The 13546-nt window shown below is 39.1% G+C and overlaps 1 protein-coding gene across 3 annotated transcripts in view; it reads right to left on the bottom strand.

The window, feature by feature from the left end:
- Map7 (microtubule associated protein 7) overlaps positions 1–13546 on the bottom strand; it is a 174216-nt gene that overhangs the window by 48629 nt on the left and 112041 nt on the right. For all 3 annotated transcript variants that reach the window (XM_076859698.2, XM_076859700.2, XM_076859699.2), the window contains exon 3: positions 6156–6233. In XM_076859698.2, coding sequence (XP_076715813.2) covers positions 6156–6233 — 78 coding nt within the window. The remainder of the gene's footprint in view (positions 1–6155; positions 6234–13546) is intronic.

The following is a 13546-nucleotide window of genomic DNA, read 5'->3' as shown; positions in this document are numbered from 1 at the left end:
AAAGGGACTCTGTGGATGGAAGATGAGGGAGGCAGTGAAGGCTGCAGCAACACCCAGGAGACAGGCTGGTGGCTGGGGTGCAGCGCTAGCAGCGCTGGTTGTGAGCAGGGGTTATATTCTGGATCTATTTTAAGGACAGTTGATGATAGATTAGTTATGGGATGCATAAGAAATAAATTTCAGCTAAAATGTTACGCAATCTGTTATTATCTTCCTCCCTCATTTAGAATATAATTTCCAGGAGGTTAAGAAATTTATCTTCTTCACTTAATATCCCCAGCATCCAGGCTCAATACTACCCACATGTTAAGTACTAGTTGAAGGTGCAGATGAATTTTAAATAACACAAAGTAACTTCAGAAGGCGGGGGTTAGTCATGCTTTAAGCTAGCTATAGTAAAACACAACATTCTGCTGCATAAATGCTACACACTCTGATTTCTGTACGGTTTCTGAAGAGAAATTAGCAAAAGGATCTTTTACTCCTAATGGACTTGAAGGCAACCAGAAATAAATGCCGTTGAAGTTTCTCAAAAATGTTGTCAGAAGCCACTTCAGCACTCAGGTTTTGCCCTCTTTCTGAGTCAAATGAGAATCCACAGGCAGCTGCCCATCTCCCTTCTAGAGGATAAGAGTTGTGAATAGGATGCAGATCCAATCCTGAGCCTTCAGAAAGTCCACCGTTCATGTCTAAAGCAGAAAGATCGTTCCCTATTCGATAGCATCATGGCTTATTGAGGAATTTTCAGGTGGATCTTGATCCTATATATACTAAAAACATGCTTAAATAGCTAATGTGGCAGAAAGAAGAAAGGGTCTATCAACTACTCTATCTTCCTTAAGCTAAATCAGATTGTATTTTAAATTTAAAGGGCAATCTAATAAATACTTTATATTAGGACCTATGGCAGGCCCACACAACAAAAAGTATAAATACAGGCTGGGCGCAGTGGCACTTGCCTGAAATCCCAGCTACTCAGGAGGCTAAGGCAGGAGAGATCTCAAGTTTGAGGCTAGTCTTGCTAAATTTAGCAAAACCCTGTCTCAAAAATAAGAAATGAAAAGGGTTGGTGATGTGGCTCAGTGAGAGAGTGTGCTTGGGGTTCAATTCCCAGTACCACACACAAAAATACAATCTCTGTACTAATTTTCTACTAAAGGTGATAATGCATACTGAAGTGTTTAAGATATTACCTGGCCCGTAGGTAGTACTCAAACATTATCTATTATTATTTCATCAAATTCTGTAGAGTAAGGAAAGTCAGCAAATATTATTACATGTGCTTTATACTTAGCACTGTGCTATGTACAGGGGTACAGAGAATTAGAAACCATGGCAAGACTTTTCTTTTTTAATGTGGTGCTCGGGATCAAATCCAGTGCTTTACCACAGAGCTATACCCATAGTCCTTTTTTAATTTTCCTCCCTTACTTCTTTCTTTCTTTTACTCACTCTCTCTCACACTGGGGATTTAACCCAGGCATGCTCTACCACTGTGCTACACACTCAGCCCATTTTTTACTTTGAGACAGGGTCTGTTGCCCAAGCTGGTCTTGAACTTGCCATCTTCCTGCCTTAGCCTCTCAAGTATCTAGGGTTGTAGGGGTGCACCACTCTGTGTGGCCCATGTGGCCCATGGCCCTTTTATAAGCTTAAAACATGTATAACCAGGAAGTTGCATAAAATTTAAATTTAAAAAAAGTGAGCAAAGTGTAAAATAAAAATAGAATGTGCATGAAAATACAATAGTTATGTAAGATAGAGCATTTAGCAAAAAACTGATAGGATTTTCTGAAGGGGGGTAGATGATGAAGTTTTCCTGGGAAGGCTTTGAAGAGAAGGACTAGCACTAATTACAGCTGGAGGAATAAAGAAACTGTAGGGCAATTTCAGTGACTAAGAAATAAATTGATTAAGGCCAGGACTAGGATGATGGCACCGGTAGTAAATATACAAGCATGGATATAAAATTTGTTTTGAAGACAGAAGCACCTATACTTGTGACTTAAAGAATGTGGGGATAGAGTATGTCAACTTCTACATACATATTGGGATAAGGTAGATGAAGCCCTAGTTATAAGATGAGGCTGAGTCCAAACTGACAACTGGTTGTTACAAGTGGCCTAATAAGCCATAATGGAGTCTAGTCAGTGGGCAGTAGTGGTCCAGCCATGAAAGAGAGAATGTTTCAGTTTATAAAAGACCCAATAGCAGTCAGAAAGAACCCAATGCCTCTAGCAGCAACAATATTTAAAAAACGGCTAAAAAAGAAATAAATACTCTGCCACCAAGCTACATCCTCAGCACCTCACCCCCTCCCATCTATTTAAACAAATTTTGAGACAAGGTCTTGCTCAGTTGTCCAGGCTGGCCTTGAATTTGTAATTCTCCTTCCTCAGATTCCCAAATCACCACGAAATAATTCCTTGAAGCCAGAAAAGAACTAGTGCAAATGATTAGGACACAGATATTATCATGACAATTCAGTTTGAGAGTGCTAGATAAATGCACAATTAAGTTGTACAGAAGTTGAGATTCAGGCAATAGGGCACCAGCTGCTGCCTTATGAGTAGCTGGGAATGTGGAACCCACAACATCAAAAAGGGAGAGCTGAACCAATCAGAACAAATGATACCCTCACCACTCGTAGGAAATATAAAACTAAAGCTTAGAGGAGAGAAAGCCAAAGAGATACAGCACTCAAGATCGGGCAGTTTGAAAGAATGGCCTGAACAGAATTAGATGGTATGATTGAGGAGACCACTTATAAAGCTTTTAAGGGAGAAAAATAAAGCTTTCAGAGGACATATACCTAAACAACTGAGAGGACAGTCTCAGACATGAAGAATTATACATGATTTTATGTGAAAAATTAAAGGATAATGTAGAAAGAGCAGGCCAAGTGCTTTAATCCTACCATAAAAAGCATTAAAGCATGATTCAGATCTACCCACAGAAAATCACCAATAGAGCTTTCCTGCATGCAAATAGGCCACCAGGAACAAGACACAAGACCTCACTCCCCCTCCACTACCTTGCTTTTTAAAATATGTGAACCCCAAACCTTAATGATTTCAATATTAATTTCAACCTATATCCAACAGTAAAAATCAGTCTCACTGATCATTCATTTTTAACTCTGCTTCTCAAAATTTATGGACTCCTCTCCACCAGCCCCTTTTGTTTTTTTTACTTGAAGAGTTTCGGTTTGAAAGCTCAATAACAGCTGATAGTATGAACTAGTTTTTGTTTTCAAAGTAAGCACACTCCATATATTTTTTATTCAGCAATAGGTTTTTTTTTTTTTTTGGTACTGGGAATTGAACCCAGGGGCGCTTTACCATTGAGTCACATCCCCAGCTCTTCTCGAGACAGGGTCTCATTAAATTGCTGAGAGTCCTGCTAAATTGCTGAGACTGGCCTCCAACTTGGGATTCTCTTGACTCATTCTCCTAAATAGCTGGGATTATAGGCATGCACCACCACACCCTACATTTTTCTTTCTTTTTAAAATATTCCAGTGCTGTCACAGCTTCTGGAAAGCACAATTTTAGTTTCTGAGTAGTCAGGTGTACCTTGTGATATTTGTTTAGTATTAATTTTTTTTTTTAAACAACTCTCATGTTCTCTTAAGGCACAGCTTAGATTAGGTGCTGGATTTCTCATGACACCTATCCAAATATATAAATTTTGCATATGTTTATTCACAAATTTATGAAGATTGATGGAAGCCTCACAAGACTTGGCACTGCTTTAAAATTCAAAAAGAAAATGAAAATAATGCAAAGAAAAATAAAAATTAGAACTGACATATTAAAATGATGACTCTAGTAACAAAAAAAGAGATGAAGTCAGAATTAATAATAAATGTGATATTTAATGTGGCAGGACTAGGAATAAGGAGAAGTATGTATATTGTATACTGACTCACATAATGAAAAAAGTTGTGATAATAAAATCATATAATTATCTGAAAGTTACTTTGATCCATATAATAATCTGAAGAACAAACTGGGTTTCTTAGTGAATGCCTTTTTTCCACCTGCTTTTTTCCCCACTCTGTTCTATAATCCCTGCCCATCTATCCCTCTGGTTGACTCCATGCTGGGAGCTCAGTGGGACCAGACACAAGGCAGGCTGGGTTAGGCACTTCTATGGACTCCCAGTACCCTTGTGCACACATGCTGTCAGCACACAGATCACATACTATACCTACTGCTGGCTTCTCTGGCCTCACTAGACTCCCTTTACCTATCTTTTCATCACAATGTCTGCACAATGAAGTTTTTGAACATATAAATTAATGAGTCATGTTTGGTATTATTGCTATGAATTGAAATATGGTGCTACAACTTCAAAATTCTTGCCACTTGGCATACAAAGCTAGGTACTTTTAGTGAGAATTTTCAGACTCAGAGGTAAAAGTCTCTCTCTTTTTTTTTTTTTTTTTAGTGCTGAGGATTCAACCCAGGACCTTAAGCATGCTAGGCAAGTGCTCTACCACTGAGTTATAACCCAGCTCTCAGAACTGAGAGTCTTACACCTTTACAGCATAAGAAGTGAAATTATTTTTGTTTGACCGGCATATTCCTGTTTTCCACAGAAAACTACTAATGCTTGGCTTCGAATAGTAAAAAAACCACAATGAAAAGATCTGAGTTAAATATGTAAAAGCTAACTCATAGTGGGATTTAAACCATAAAGGAGTGGCCTCCTGACACTATGGAATGCTTTCCTTCTAGGAATGCTGTACCTCTGAGGCAACACAGATGATGGAAGGGGACAAAAGTGCTAACTGGGATGGATCTGAAACAGTGCAAACAATTAACCACCCCAGCACAGTAGTCAGTTTCTTATGCTTGGTCATCTGGAGCTTCTTCTGGCTTCCACAGCTCTGCCTTCTCCCCTGCTCCCTCACTTCTGGCCATCATCCTACCAATCTTTCTTACTGGGGAGCAATGGACATGGTGCACAGGAGAAAGGAAGCCTCAAGGCCGTGGCCCGGCTGCTCCCCTGGAACCTGTCTGCCTGCTGGAAACCCATTAGGGACAGGGAACATTAGGCCTGGGAGGACACACCAGCCTCAGAAAAACAGTAGAGCCTTTTCATTTCCACCAACTTATTGAAATCTGTGTCTAAAAAAGTTTGGCAACAGAAGAGATGGCCTCACCTGGCCATTACAGCAAGGGAGAGGAGTAGGCCTGTGTGGAAAGCTGCGAGCCGTGCCAACAGACTTGAAAACCAGCGTCCACACAATTCTAAAAGTCTAGGTTCTCAAAAAGGAATAATAAAGGGATGAGACATCGGGGCTGGTCTCCTCTGTGTAACGGTAGGAATGTTACCTTTCTTAGGCTGCAGGACTTCAAAAAAGTTATGGGCCATACTCTGGAAAGATTTTGGCAACCTTTGTGAGTCTTTGTTTTAAATGCCTACACATTCTGGACACACTGATCTGGCATTTTATCTTTTCAAGGTACATAAGTATCCTGTTCCAGCAACGTATAAATGGACATCAAGTAAAGGGGAGCTGGTGCCAGCTTCCTTGCCCAAGGTTCTAGAGAGAGTGACTGTTCTGCCCCAGTGTTTAAGTCTCCATTTTCTGGTAAGATAGTCCTGATTCAGTTTGCCAGGAGATTGCAGTCAAATATCAGAGCCACTGAGCCCGATTCACAAGGGCCTCTGGTAATAGGAGAAAATCCCTCTCATGCTTCTGCCTATAAATTCAACAGCAGCATTGCTTTAACATGGAAGCCACTAAGTGCCCCAGCTGTGCATAGTCTCAAACTTGTCAGAAAACAGAACCAACTGTTTACTGTCCTTGTTTATTCTCAGCTTTAAAATGTAAGTAACACCATCACCCCTCTCCTAAGTGCATGCCCTGTGGGGCCCCATGATACACTGTGATTACAATGTACTAAGAAATGAATGAGCTCCCTAATCCCAGGGCTGGAGCCTGCTGTTATTTAACACTACCCTGTGTTTTTATCACATGCTAAACTCAGCTTCACAATCTTCATAAAGGTGTGTAAGACAGCATAGTTATTACAGCGACTTCCATTTGTCAAGTGTCCCTTGTCCTGGAGAAGAAAGTGTCACATGTCAATAAGAGTGTCCCTCAATGACCACATGAGGCTGGGGATGGGGATCTGGGGTACCTAGCTGCTTTTCCCGTTCCTCGCGTCGCTCCCGGGCCAGCCGCTGCCGGTCATCAACCCGTAGCACAAGTGGAAGGTCTGAAAGTAAGACAAAAAAATATATATGAGAGAAAGAATGTTTTTTTAAAAATATATATATTAAAATGTTCTTTGGTCTCATTAATGTGATGAATGAAATATTACTTTACGTTTTAGAACAGTCAGTACATGTGTCCTTAGTTACAGTGATACACTTGAATATTATAACTCTTCTGAGAATTCCAAAGCATTTTTCTTCTATTTAAAAGCATTATGTAGGAGTGGGGTATAGCTCAGTGGTAGGGCACCTGTTTAGCATGCACAAGGTCCTGGGTTTGATACTCAGCAACACCAAAATATAAAATAAAAACAATGTAAGGTCATAATTTATTTGTGGCTTTTTTGCTATTTCATCAAAAAATATAAATGATGTTTTGTATTTCTATGAAACTTCTATTATTTTTATGCTTTCAATATCAAAAAATTTGTTTCTTAATAACAAACAGGATCCAAACTGAGTTGATACTGAGCAGGTGTTTATTAGTTAGAAGTGACTAGAATCAGCCTGACAGGAACTCAGTTTCTATTCTGTCACTTGGTATATAAATACAGTCACACTACTTACCCTCCTCAAGCTATGACACAGTTTTTATTTAATACCTGTAAAAATGAGGACAAAAACAGAAGCAATCTCACATCATCATAAAGATAGTGAGCATCGGTATAATGCTTAGCATGTAACGCCCAGGAAATCAACTTATTCATTCAGCTCACATGAAATATTTACTAAGTTCCAGACACTGTTCTGTATACTGAGAAATATAGCAGCCAACATAAAGATGAAAACCTCAGTCCTCATGGGCTTTACCATCCCTACTCAGGAAAAATCTAATAAACAAGATAAATAAAAAATAATAACTAGAATGAAAAAGACATAGAATGTTAGATTGAGTTAAATGCTAAGGCGACAACAAAGCAATAAAGGGCATTATGAAGAGGATGCTTAAATTTTTAGATGAGGTCTAAGGAAGGTCTTGATGTGATAATAATTTTTTGTGTAAATACTTGGTGGATATGAGGGAGTCAGCTGTGCAGATATTCCACAAAAACCCTGCAAAAGCCCTGAGGTTACAAGTGTCTCAGGTGATTAAGAAACAGGGAGATCTGAATGACTCAAGCAGAGTGAGATCAACAGGCTCTGGGCCTGGAGACACAGGGCCAAGTCACTGGACTCACTGGGCACAGTGAGGATTTTGGATTATACGGAGATGCCCTGTGTGTCTGCGCATGTGTGTCCCCATTTGTCCAGCAGAGGGCTACCTTTACAGGCTCATATAGAAACAAATAATAACAATAATCACACTAAAAATCAGGTTGTTCTATTTACTAAATTGATATCATACTTTTAAGGTCTCATGTTCAAAACAGGAAGCTGTCTCATACATTAGAGACCACATAGGAGTGCTTCATTAACAAATTTAAAAGCCTTGCACCCAAAAGCCTCTGACTTCATAGAATTTGTAAATTTAAAGGAAAGAAAAACTGTATAAAAGCCCATCAGGAGCCTGCATAAACCAGGCAGTGGAACTCATGAGAAGGCAGGTGATGACCATGTTACACTTTGCTTTTGGTTTTAGGTATGCCTGTTTTGGTCTCTTTCTATTGAGATGGGGTCTTACTATGTTGCCCAGGCTGGTCTGGAACTCCTGGGCTCAAGTGAAACTCTGGAGTAACTGGGCCTTCAGGTGTGCACCACCAGGCTCAGTTTCAGGTTAACCTTTCTGTAGGAAAATAGGGCTCTGCCTCCAAAGGGTTTAATTGTGAAACAGGAAAGTGGTCATGTGGTCCCTTCTCAGGCAATTTGTTAAAGGTCAGTCAAGGGCTTTTTGGGTTTTTTTTCTCCCTTCCTTTGGTGATGTTGGGAATTGAACCCAGGTCCTTGCTCATGCCAGGCAAGTGTTCTAATGCTGACTATATCCCCAGCCATTTATAAAACATTTTGAGACAGGGTCTCACTATGTTACGCAGGCTGGCCTTGAATTTGTGACCTTTCTATCTCAGCCTTCTAGGTACAGGCATGCACCATCATACTAGGTTATTGGGTTTTGGAGAAAACAAAATGATATTTTGAAGAAAGAAAGAACTTGAAGATAAAGTTAGAAAGACAAATTTTAACTTGTCACTTAAAATATTCACTAACTAATATGTGGTTTACTTCTAAAACTCAACAGAAAAGTTGAAAATCAACTTTGTTTATAAAAATCATAAGCACATTGAAGTTTGTAATAGTTTACTTTTTAAATTGCACTGACAAATTCTGTCAATAGACAACAAATCAATAAAGCATGTGCCATTTCTAGCTTTCTTTTAAGTACATGCTAAATATTATACAAAATTTTGTAAAGAATTAATAATAACATATGGTTTATAATCCCAGTTACTCAGGAGGTTGAGGCTGGAGGAACACAAGTTCAAGGCCAACTTCAGCAACTTAGTGAGGCCCTAAGTAACTCAGCAAGACTCTGTCTCAAAAAATACAAAAGAGCCTGCACAGTGGCACACTCCTGTAATCCCAGTAGCTTGGGAAGCTGAGATAGGAGTTCAAGGCCAGCCTCAGCAACTACAAGGTGCTAAGCAACTCAGTGAGACCCTGTCTCTAAATAAAATACAAAATAGGGCTGAGGATGTGGCTCAGTGGTTGAGTGCCCCTGAGTTCAATCCTGGTTCAAAAAAAAAAAAAAAAATACAAAGGCCTGGAGATGTAGTTGTGGCATCCTGTGCCTTGGTTCAATCCTCAGTATCAAAAAATAAGAAATAATTAAGAGAAACATGCAAGTCCTCACCTACCCACACCAATACTGAGAGCCATAACAAGACATGGGCCTCCTGCAGTAATGAGGCAGCTCCTGATTATGTAATGTAATGCTTCCCATTTAAGTGCCTTTGAAATGTATAATCAGTGATTAAGTAAGCACCTCTGGTTTTAATCCCTGGCCCAAAAGTACAACCAGCTTGTAACCCCAGCAATTTAGGAGGCTAAAGTAGGATTGCAAGTTCAACTAGCTAAACCCTGTCCCAAAATAAAAAAGGCTGGGAATATCATTAACACCTGTGACAGATACAAATGGAAGGTGGAGGCGGGCAGAGGCTAGTCTCTTTTGTTCACTGCTGCATTCCCAATGCCTAGGCCTGTGCCTGGCAAAAAGAAGAAACTCAATAAGCATTTATTGAGTGAATGACCAAATGACGACAGCCAGCCTTCACGGAGGATATTAAGCTTCCGTTAACCTGGACTGATGAGGCAATGCACTACAAAAAGACTTTTGAAACTCTAAACATTAGAGATGAAAATTTCAGTTTGAATAACTAAAAACTGACAAAAGTTGTCCTTAAAGATAGGTTTTCAAAAAGGAAAAATTACAATTGAAGAATTTCAAGTAAGTAGTAAACTTTCTAAAATACATTGCCTTTTTTCTTGTTTCCATTCCCACATCATTTTCCCTGAAAATGAAATCAAGGTACACAAAATAATTTACCATTATGTATATTCCACATGGAATCTCAATCGTTAGCATAAAATTAAGTTACTGATTCTCAGAAGAAAAAAGGGCTTAAAAGAAACAGGATTTGGGGCTGGGAACATAGCTCAGTTGGTAGAGTGCTTGCCTCTTATGCACAAGGCCCTGGGTTCAATCCCTAGCACCATAAAAATAAGTATATAAGTGAATAAATAAAATAAAGGTTTGCTGTCCATCTACAACTACAAAAAATTTTTTTTAAAAAGAAAAAGAAACAGGATTTTGGTATAAGTAAAGTTGCAGTTGCAGTCTCCTCCTGTCTTAGATGATATGCAGAAACCCCGACTGTTCTGTATAAACCTAAAGAAAGGTCACTCTACTGAAGACTTACTCCCAAGGTCAGGGAAACCAGTTCATGCTGGCAGTCCTTTTCAGGAATTCACTAGAGCCTGACTCAGAACTGATGACTACTGTTTATATGATAAATAACTTGTTAGTGTTGCACATTTTACAAAGCACCTTCACATATATATTATCATTTTATTAGTCCCAACAATCCTGTGACTTAGGTCTCACATCTATTTATTTAGTGAGGCCCTAAGTAACTCAGTAAGACCCTGTCTCAAAAAATACAAAGGAGCCCACACAGTGGCACACTCCTATAATCCCAGTAGCTCGGGAAGCTGAGACAGGAGGATCTCGAGTTCAAGGCCAGCCTCAGCAACTACAAGGTGCTAAGCAACTCAGCGAGACCCTGTCTCTAAATAAAACACAAAATAGGGCTGAGGCCATGACTCAAATGAGAGAGAGAAAAAAGAGATGACTAGTGATATGGCTTAAAACCAGACCCTAACTCAATCTTAGGCCTTCTACACTGCACCACAGCTACAGTCAGGACTGGGGTAGTCACAGCAGGAAGTTTAAGTGGCTCTTTTAGAGACCTAAGGTCGAGGGATAGGGATTAAAAGAAACTTTTAATGAATCTGAATTTTATCTTTTCTCAGGTGTATAAAAAATGTAATTTTCTCTTCTAATTAGAGAAAATTGATAATTTACAGGCAGCTGATGGGGTATGAAGAACCATCCCTGCTTCAGGACTAGCAGAAATGGACAGATTTATACTCCTCAGACTGTCTCTTCCAGTCTGGGTTCAAGTACTCAGGACTAAATGAAGCTGGGAGCAACAGTTCTTCCTGGATAACATGAGACAGCCTGTGCTCATACTTATAAAATGCCATGCAGGACTTCCATGATGTGTTTCAAATGGAAAACATTCACAGTTTAAATGTGGATAGATGCTTTCTACATCAGAGATGCTCTAGAAGAGAGATCAACAGGAGAGGAATGGGTTCCAAGTATCAGAGTTAAAGGAGGGAAAGAAATTTAGCTGAAATTTACTGGGTTAAGAGAAACCCAGAAATCATTTAGTTAGGATGTTTAAATCTAGCAGTTAAGGCAATATTCAAAATCTCCCAAAATATTATACTTTTTTTTTTCATTTAAAAAATGCCCTAGAGAATGAAAACCAAAAAAACTGATTTATTTATCTATCTTCCTATGTATTTGCAGTACAAACTCAGGGCTTTTTGCTTACTAGCTAAACACTCTACTACTGAACTACATATCCAGTCCTTTTTATTTTTTATTTTGAGATAGGGTTACAATAAGTTGCCCAGGCTTGCCTTGAACTTGTGATCTTCCTGTCTCAGCTCCCAAGTAACTGGGATTACAGGTGTGTGCCATTGTGCTTGACAACAAACTGCTTTAGAGACATTCCATGATTCAGACCCCATAAAATCAAAAGGTTTTACTCAAGTTAGTCTTTCTTTGCAAGAACTAAAAAACAAAACAAAACAAAAAAACATGGTGGTTCCTAAAATAAGAGCTTTTCATATATCTTTATTTGTATATACAAGAAAGCAGATACAGGATGTTCAATAGACATAATCAGAAACGAAATGTCTCCTCATTTAGCTTGACTTGGTCAATATGAATCAAATGGCTCTGTGAAAAGCCTAGAGTGGTGGTTCATGTCTGTAATCCCAGCAACTACGGAGGCTGAGGCAGGAGAATCATAAGTTTGAGGCCAGCCTCAACAACTTGGTGAGATCCTCTCTCAAAATAAGTAAATAAACAACAACAACAATAAATAAATAAATAAATACGGAAGAGAAGGAAAAGGAGGAGGAGAGGTTTGTAATTCAATGCTATTGCACCCCTGGGTTCCATACCTAGTATCCCACCACACCTAAAAGAAGGCTCTGAAAAGAGATGGCCCACTGGACTAGAGGTGATACTCTGACCTTTGTCCTTGATAGTCTCTGTGCACAACTCTCATCACACTGGCAGTTCACAGACCTGTTTACTTCCCCAGACTGTCAACTAGAGGGTAGGGATTGTGCCTTTTAACAAAATAACCCTCGTAAACTCATGATGTCAACACAAGACGAAAAATTAGTTGGCAGGATATATAGGTACTGACTATATAGTAAAGAATGCCAGAAGTTAGAAGCAGTGGTGGATGGGGAGAACCTGAGAGCTACAATTTAGCTGTGTTCAATTCTCATTGTTAAGTAATGAGGTTTTTGTGCTAAAGAAAAAATCCTTCTAGTAGGATTCTCACCTGGGTATAAGGAATAAAATCTGCTAGAATAAGTTCTACAGGGCCATGTTGTTTGTGCATACAGTACCTCTCAGACTCCCAGGCACCGAAGAATCTGCTCAGTAAAAACGAAATAGCAGCCAGGGGTTAAGTGAGCAGATGGATTAATAAGTGAAAGAATGAGAGCCAAGCTGACTAAAGGGGGAAATCTCAGCCTGTGAATCAGAACTCTGCTGACAATGCACATCCTTTCCTGCTAATAACTGCTCAAGCAACCCTTGCAACAACAATTGTTACTGTCTTTCTTATAAATGACAGGCCAGCTGTCATTTATAATAGTAAATTCTAATTTACTATTCTTGGGTGATTTACTGATTTAGGTCTGGTTGTACACATCTGTAATTCTACCTATTCAGGAGTCTAAAGCCAGCCTGGGCAACTGAGAAAGGTCTTGTCTCAAAGAAAAAAAAAAAAAAAAGGCTGGGGACTAGTTCAGTGGTAGAGTGCCCCTAGTTCCAATGCTGCCCTCCCCAAAAGCAAACAAACAAACAAAAAGACAAGCCTGGTTTATCTATTCTGTTCAAGATGATTTCCTCATTGGAGGGGGAAAAAAAAAATCCCAAAGTACAAAGGAGAATGTTTTCTGTGAGACTAGACCTAATTATATCTATCTTTATTCTAATTTACTATTCTTAGGTGATTTTATTGTTCTTTGGCCTTGAATATAGCATAAAGTAGGATTCCAAAAACTTCAAGTGATTTTCAGTTTGCTGTACCGTCCTGTAATACCTGAGTGCCATACTGTATGTTCATCCCTACTAAGACTCTGCCATAAGCTGCTCTGTCTATTCAACTGTATTTGTTTACAGACTGCTTCTTTGTATCACCGAGTGGAACAGATCATGAATCACAGGCTATTAAAAATGAAATTACCATGTAGGTGTGCAAGCTTTGTAGGGAACAAAAACATAATTCTATGTGAGCTTTACTACATGTGAAGATTTCTTCAAGTGGTTCTTTTTTTTTTTTTAAGTCACAAAAGAGATAATAATGCTGGGGGAAAAAATTGTGTTGTATACACCATTTCAAACAGAACAGTAAAATTATTACCTCTTAACACTACTTGGCAGTAAACAAATGCATCCACATACATCATTTCAGTGACTTGTCAAAGTAATTCTGTGAGGAAAGCAGGCCTTGAAGCTGAATCTCCATTTTAAAGGGAGAAAACCTTTATATCCTGCTAACTCGTT

This window comes from Callospermophilus lateralis, chromosome 6, assembly GCF_048772815.1.
Source record: "Callospermophilus lateralis isolate mCalLat2 chromosome 6, mCalLat2.hap1, whole genome shotgun sequence".
NCBI lineage: Eukaryota > Metazoa > Chordata > Mammalia > Rodentia > Sciuridae > Callospermophilus > Callospermophilus lateralis.
This window is presented reverse-complemented; position numbering and strand designations above follow the sequence as displayed.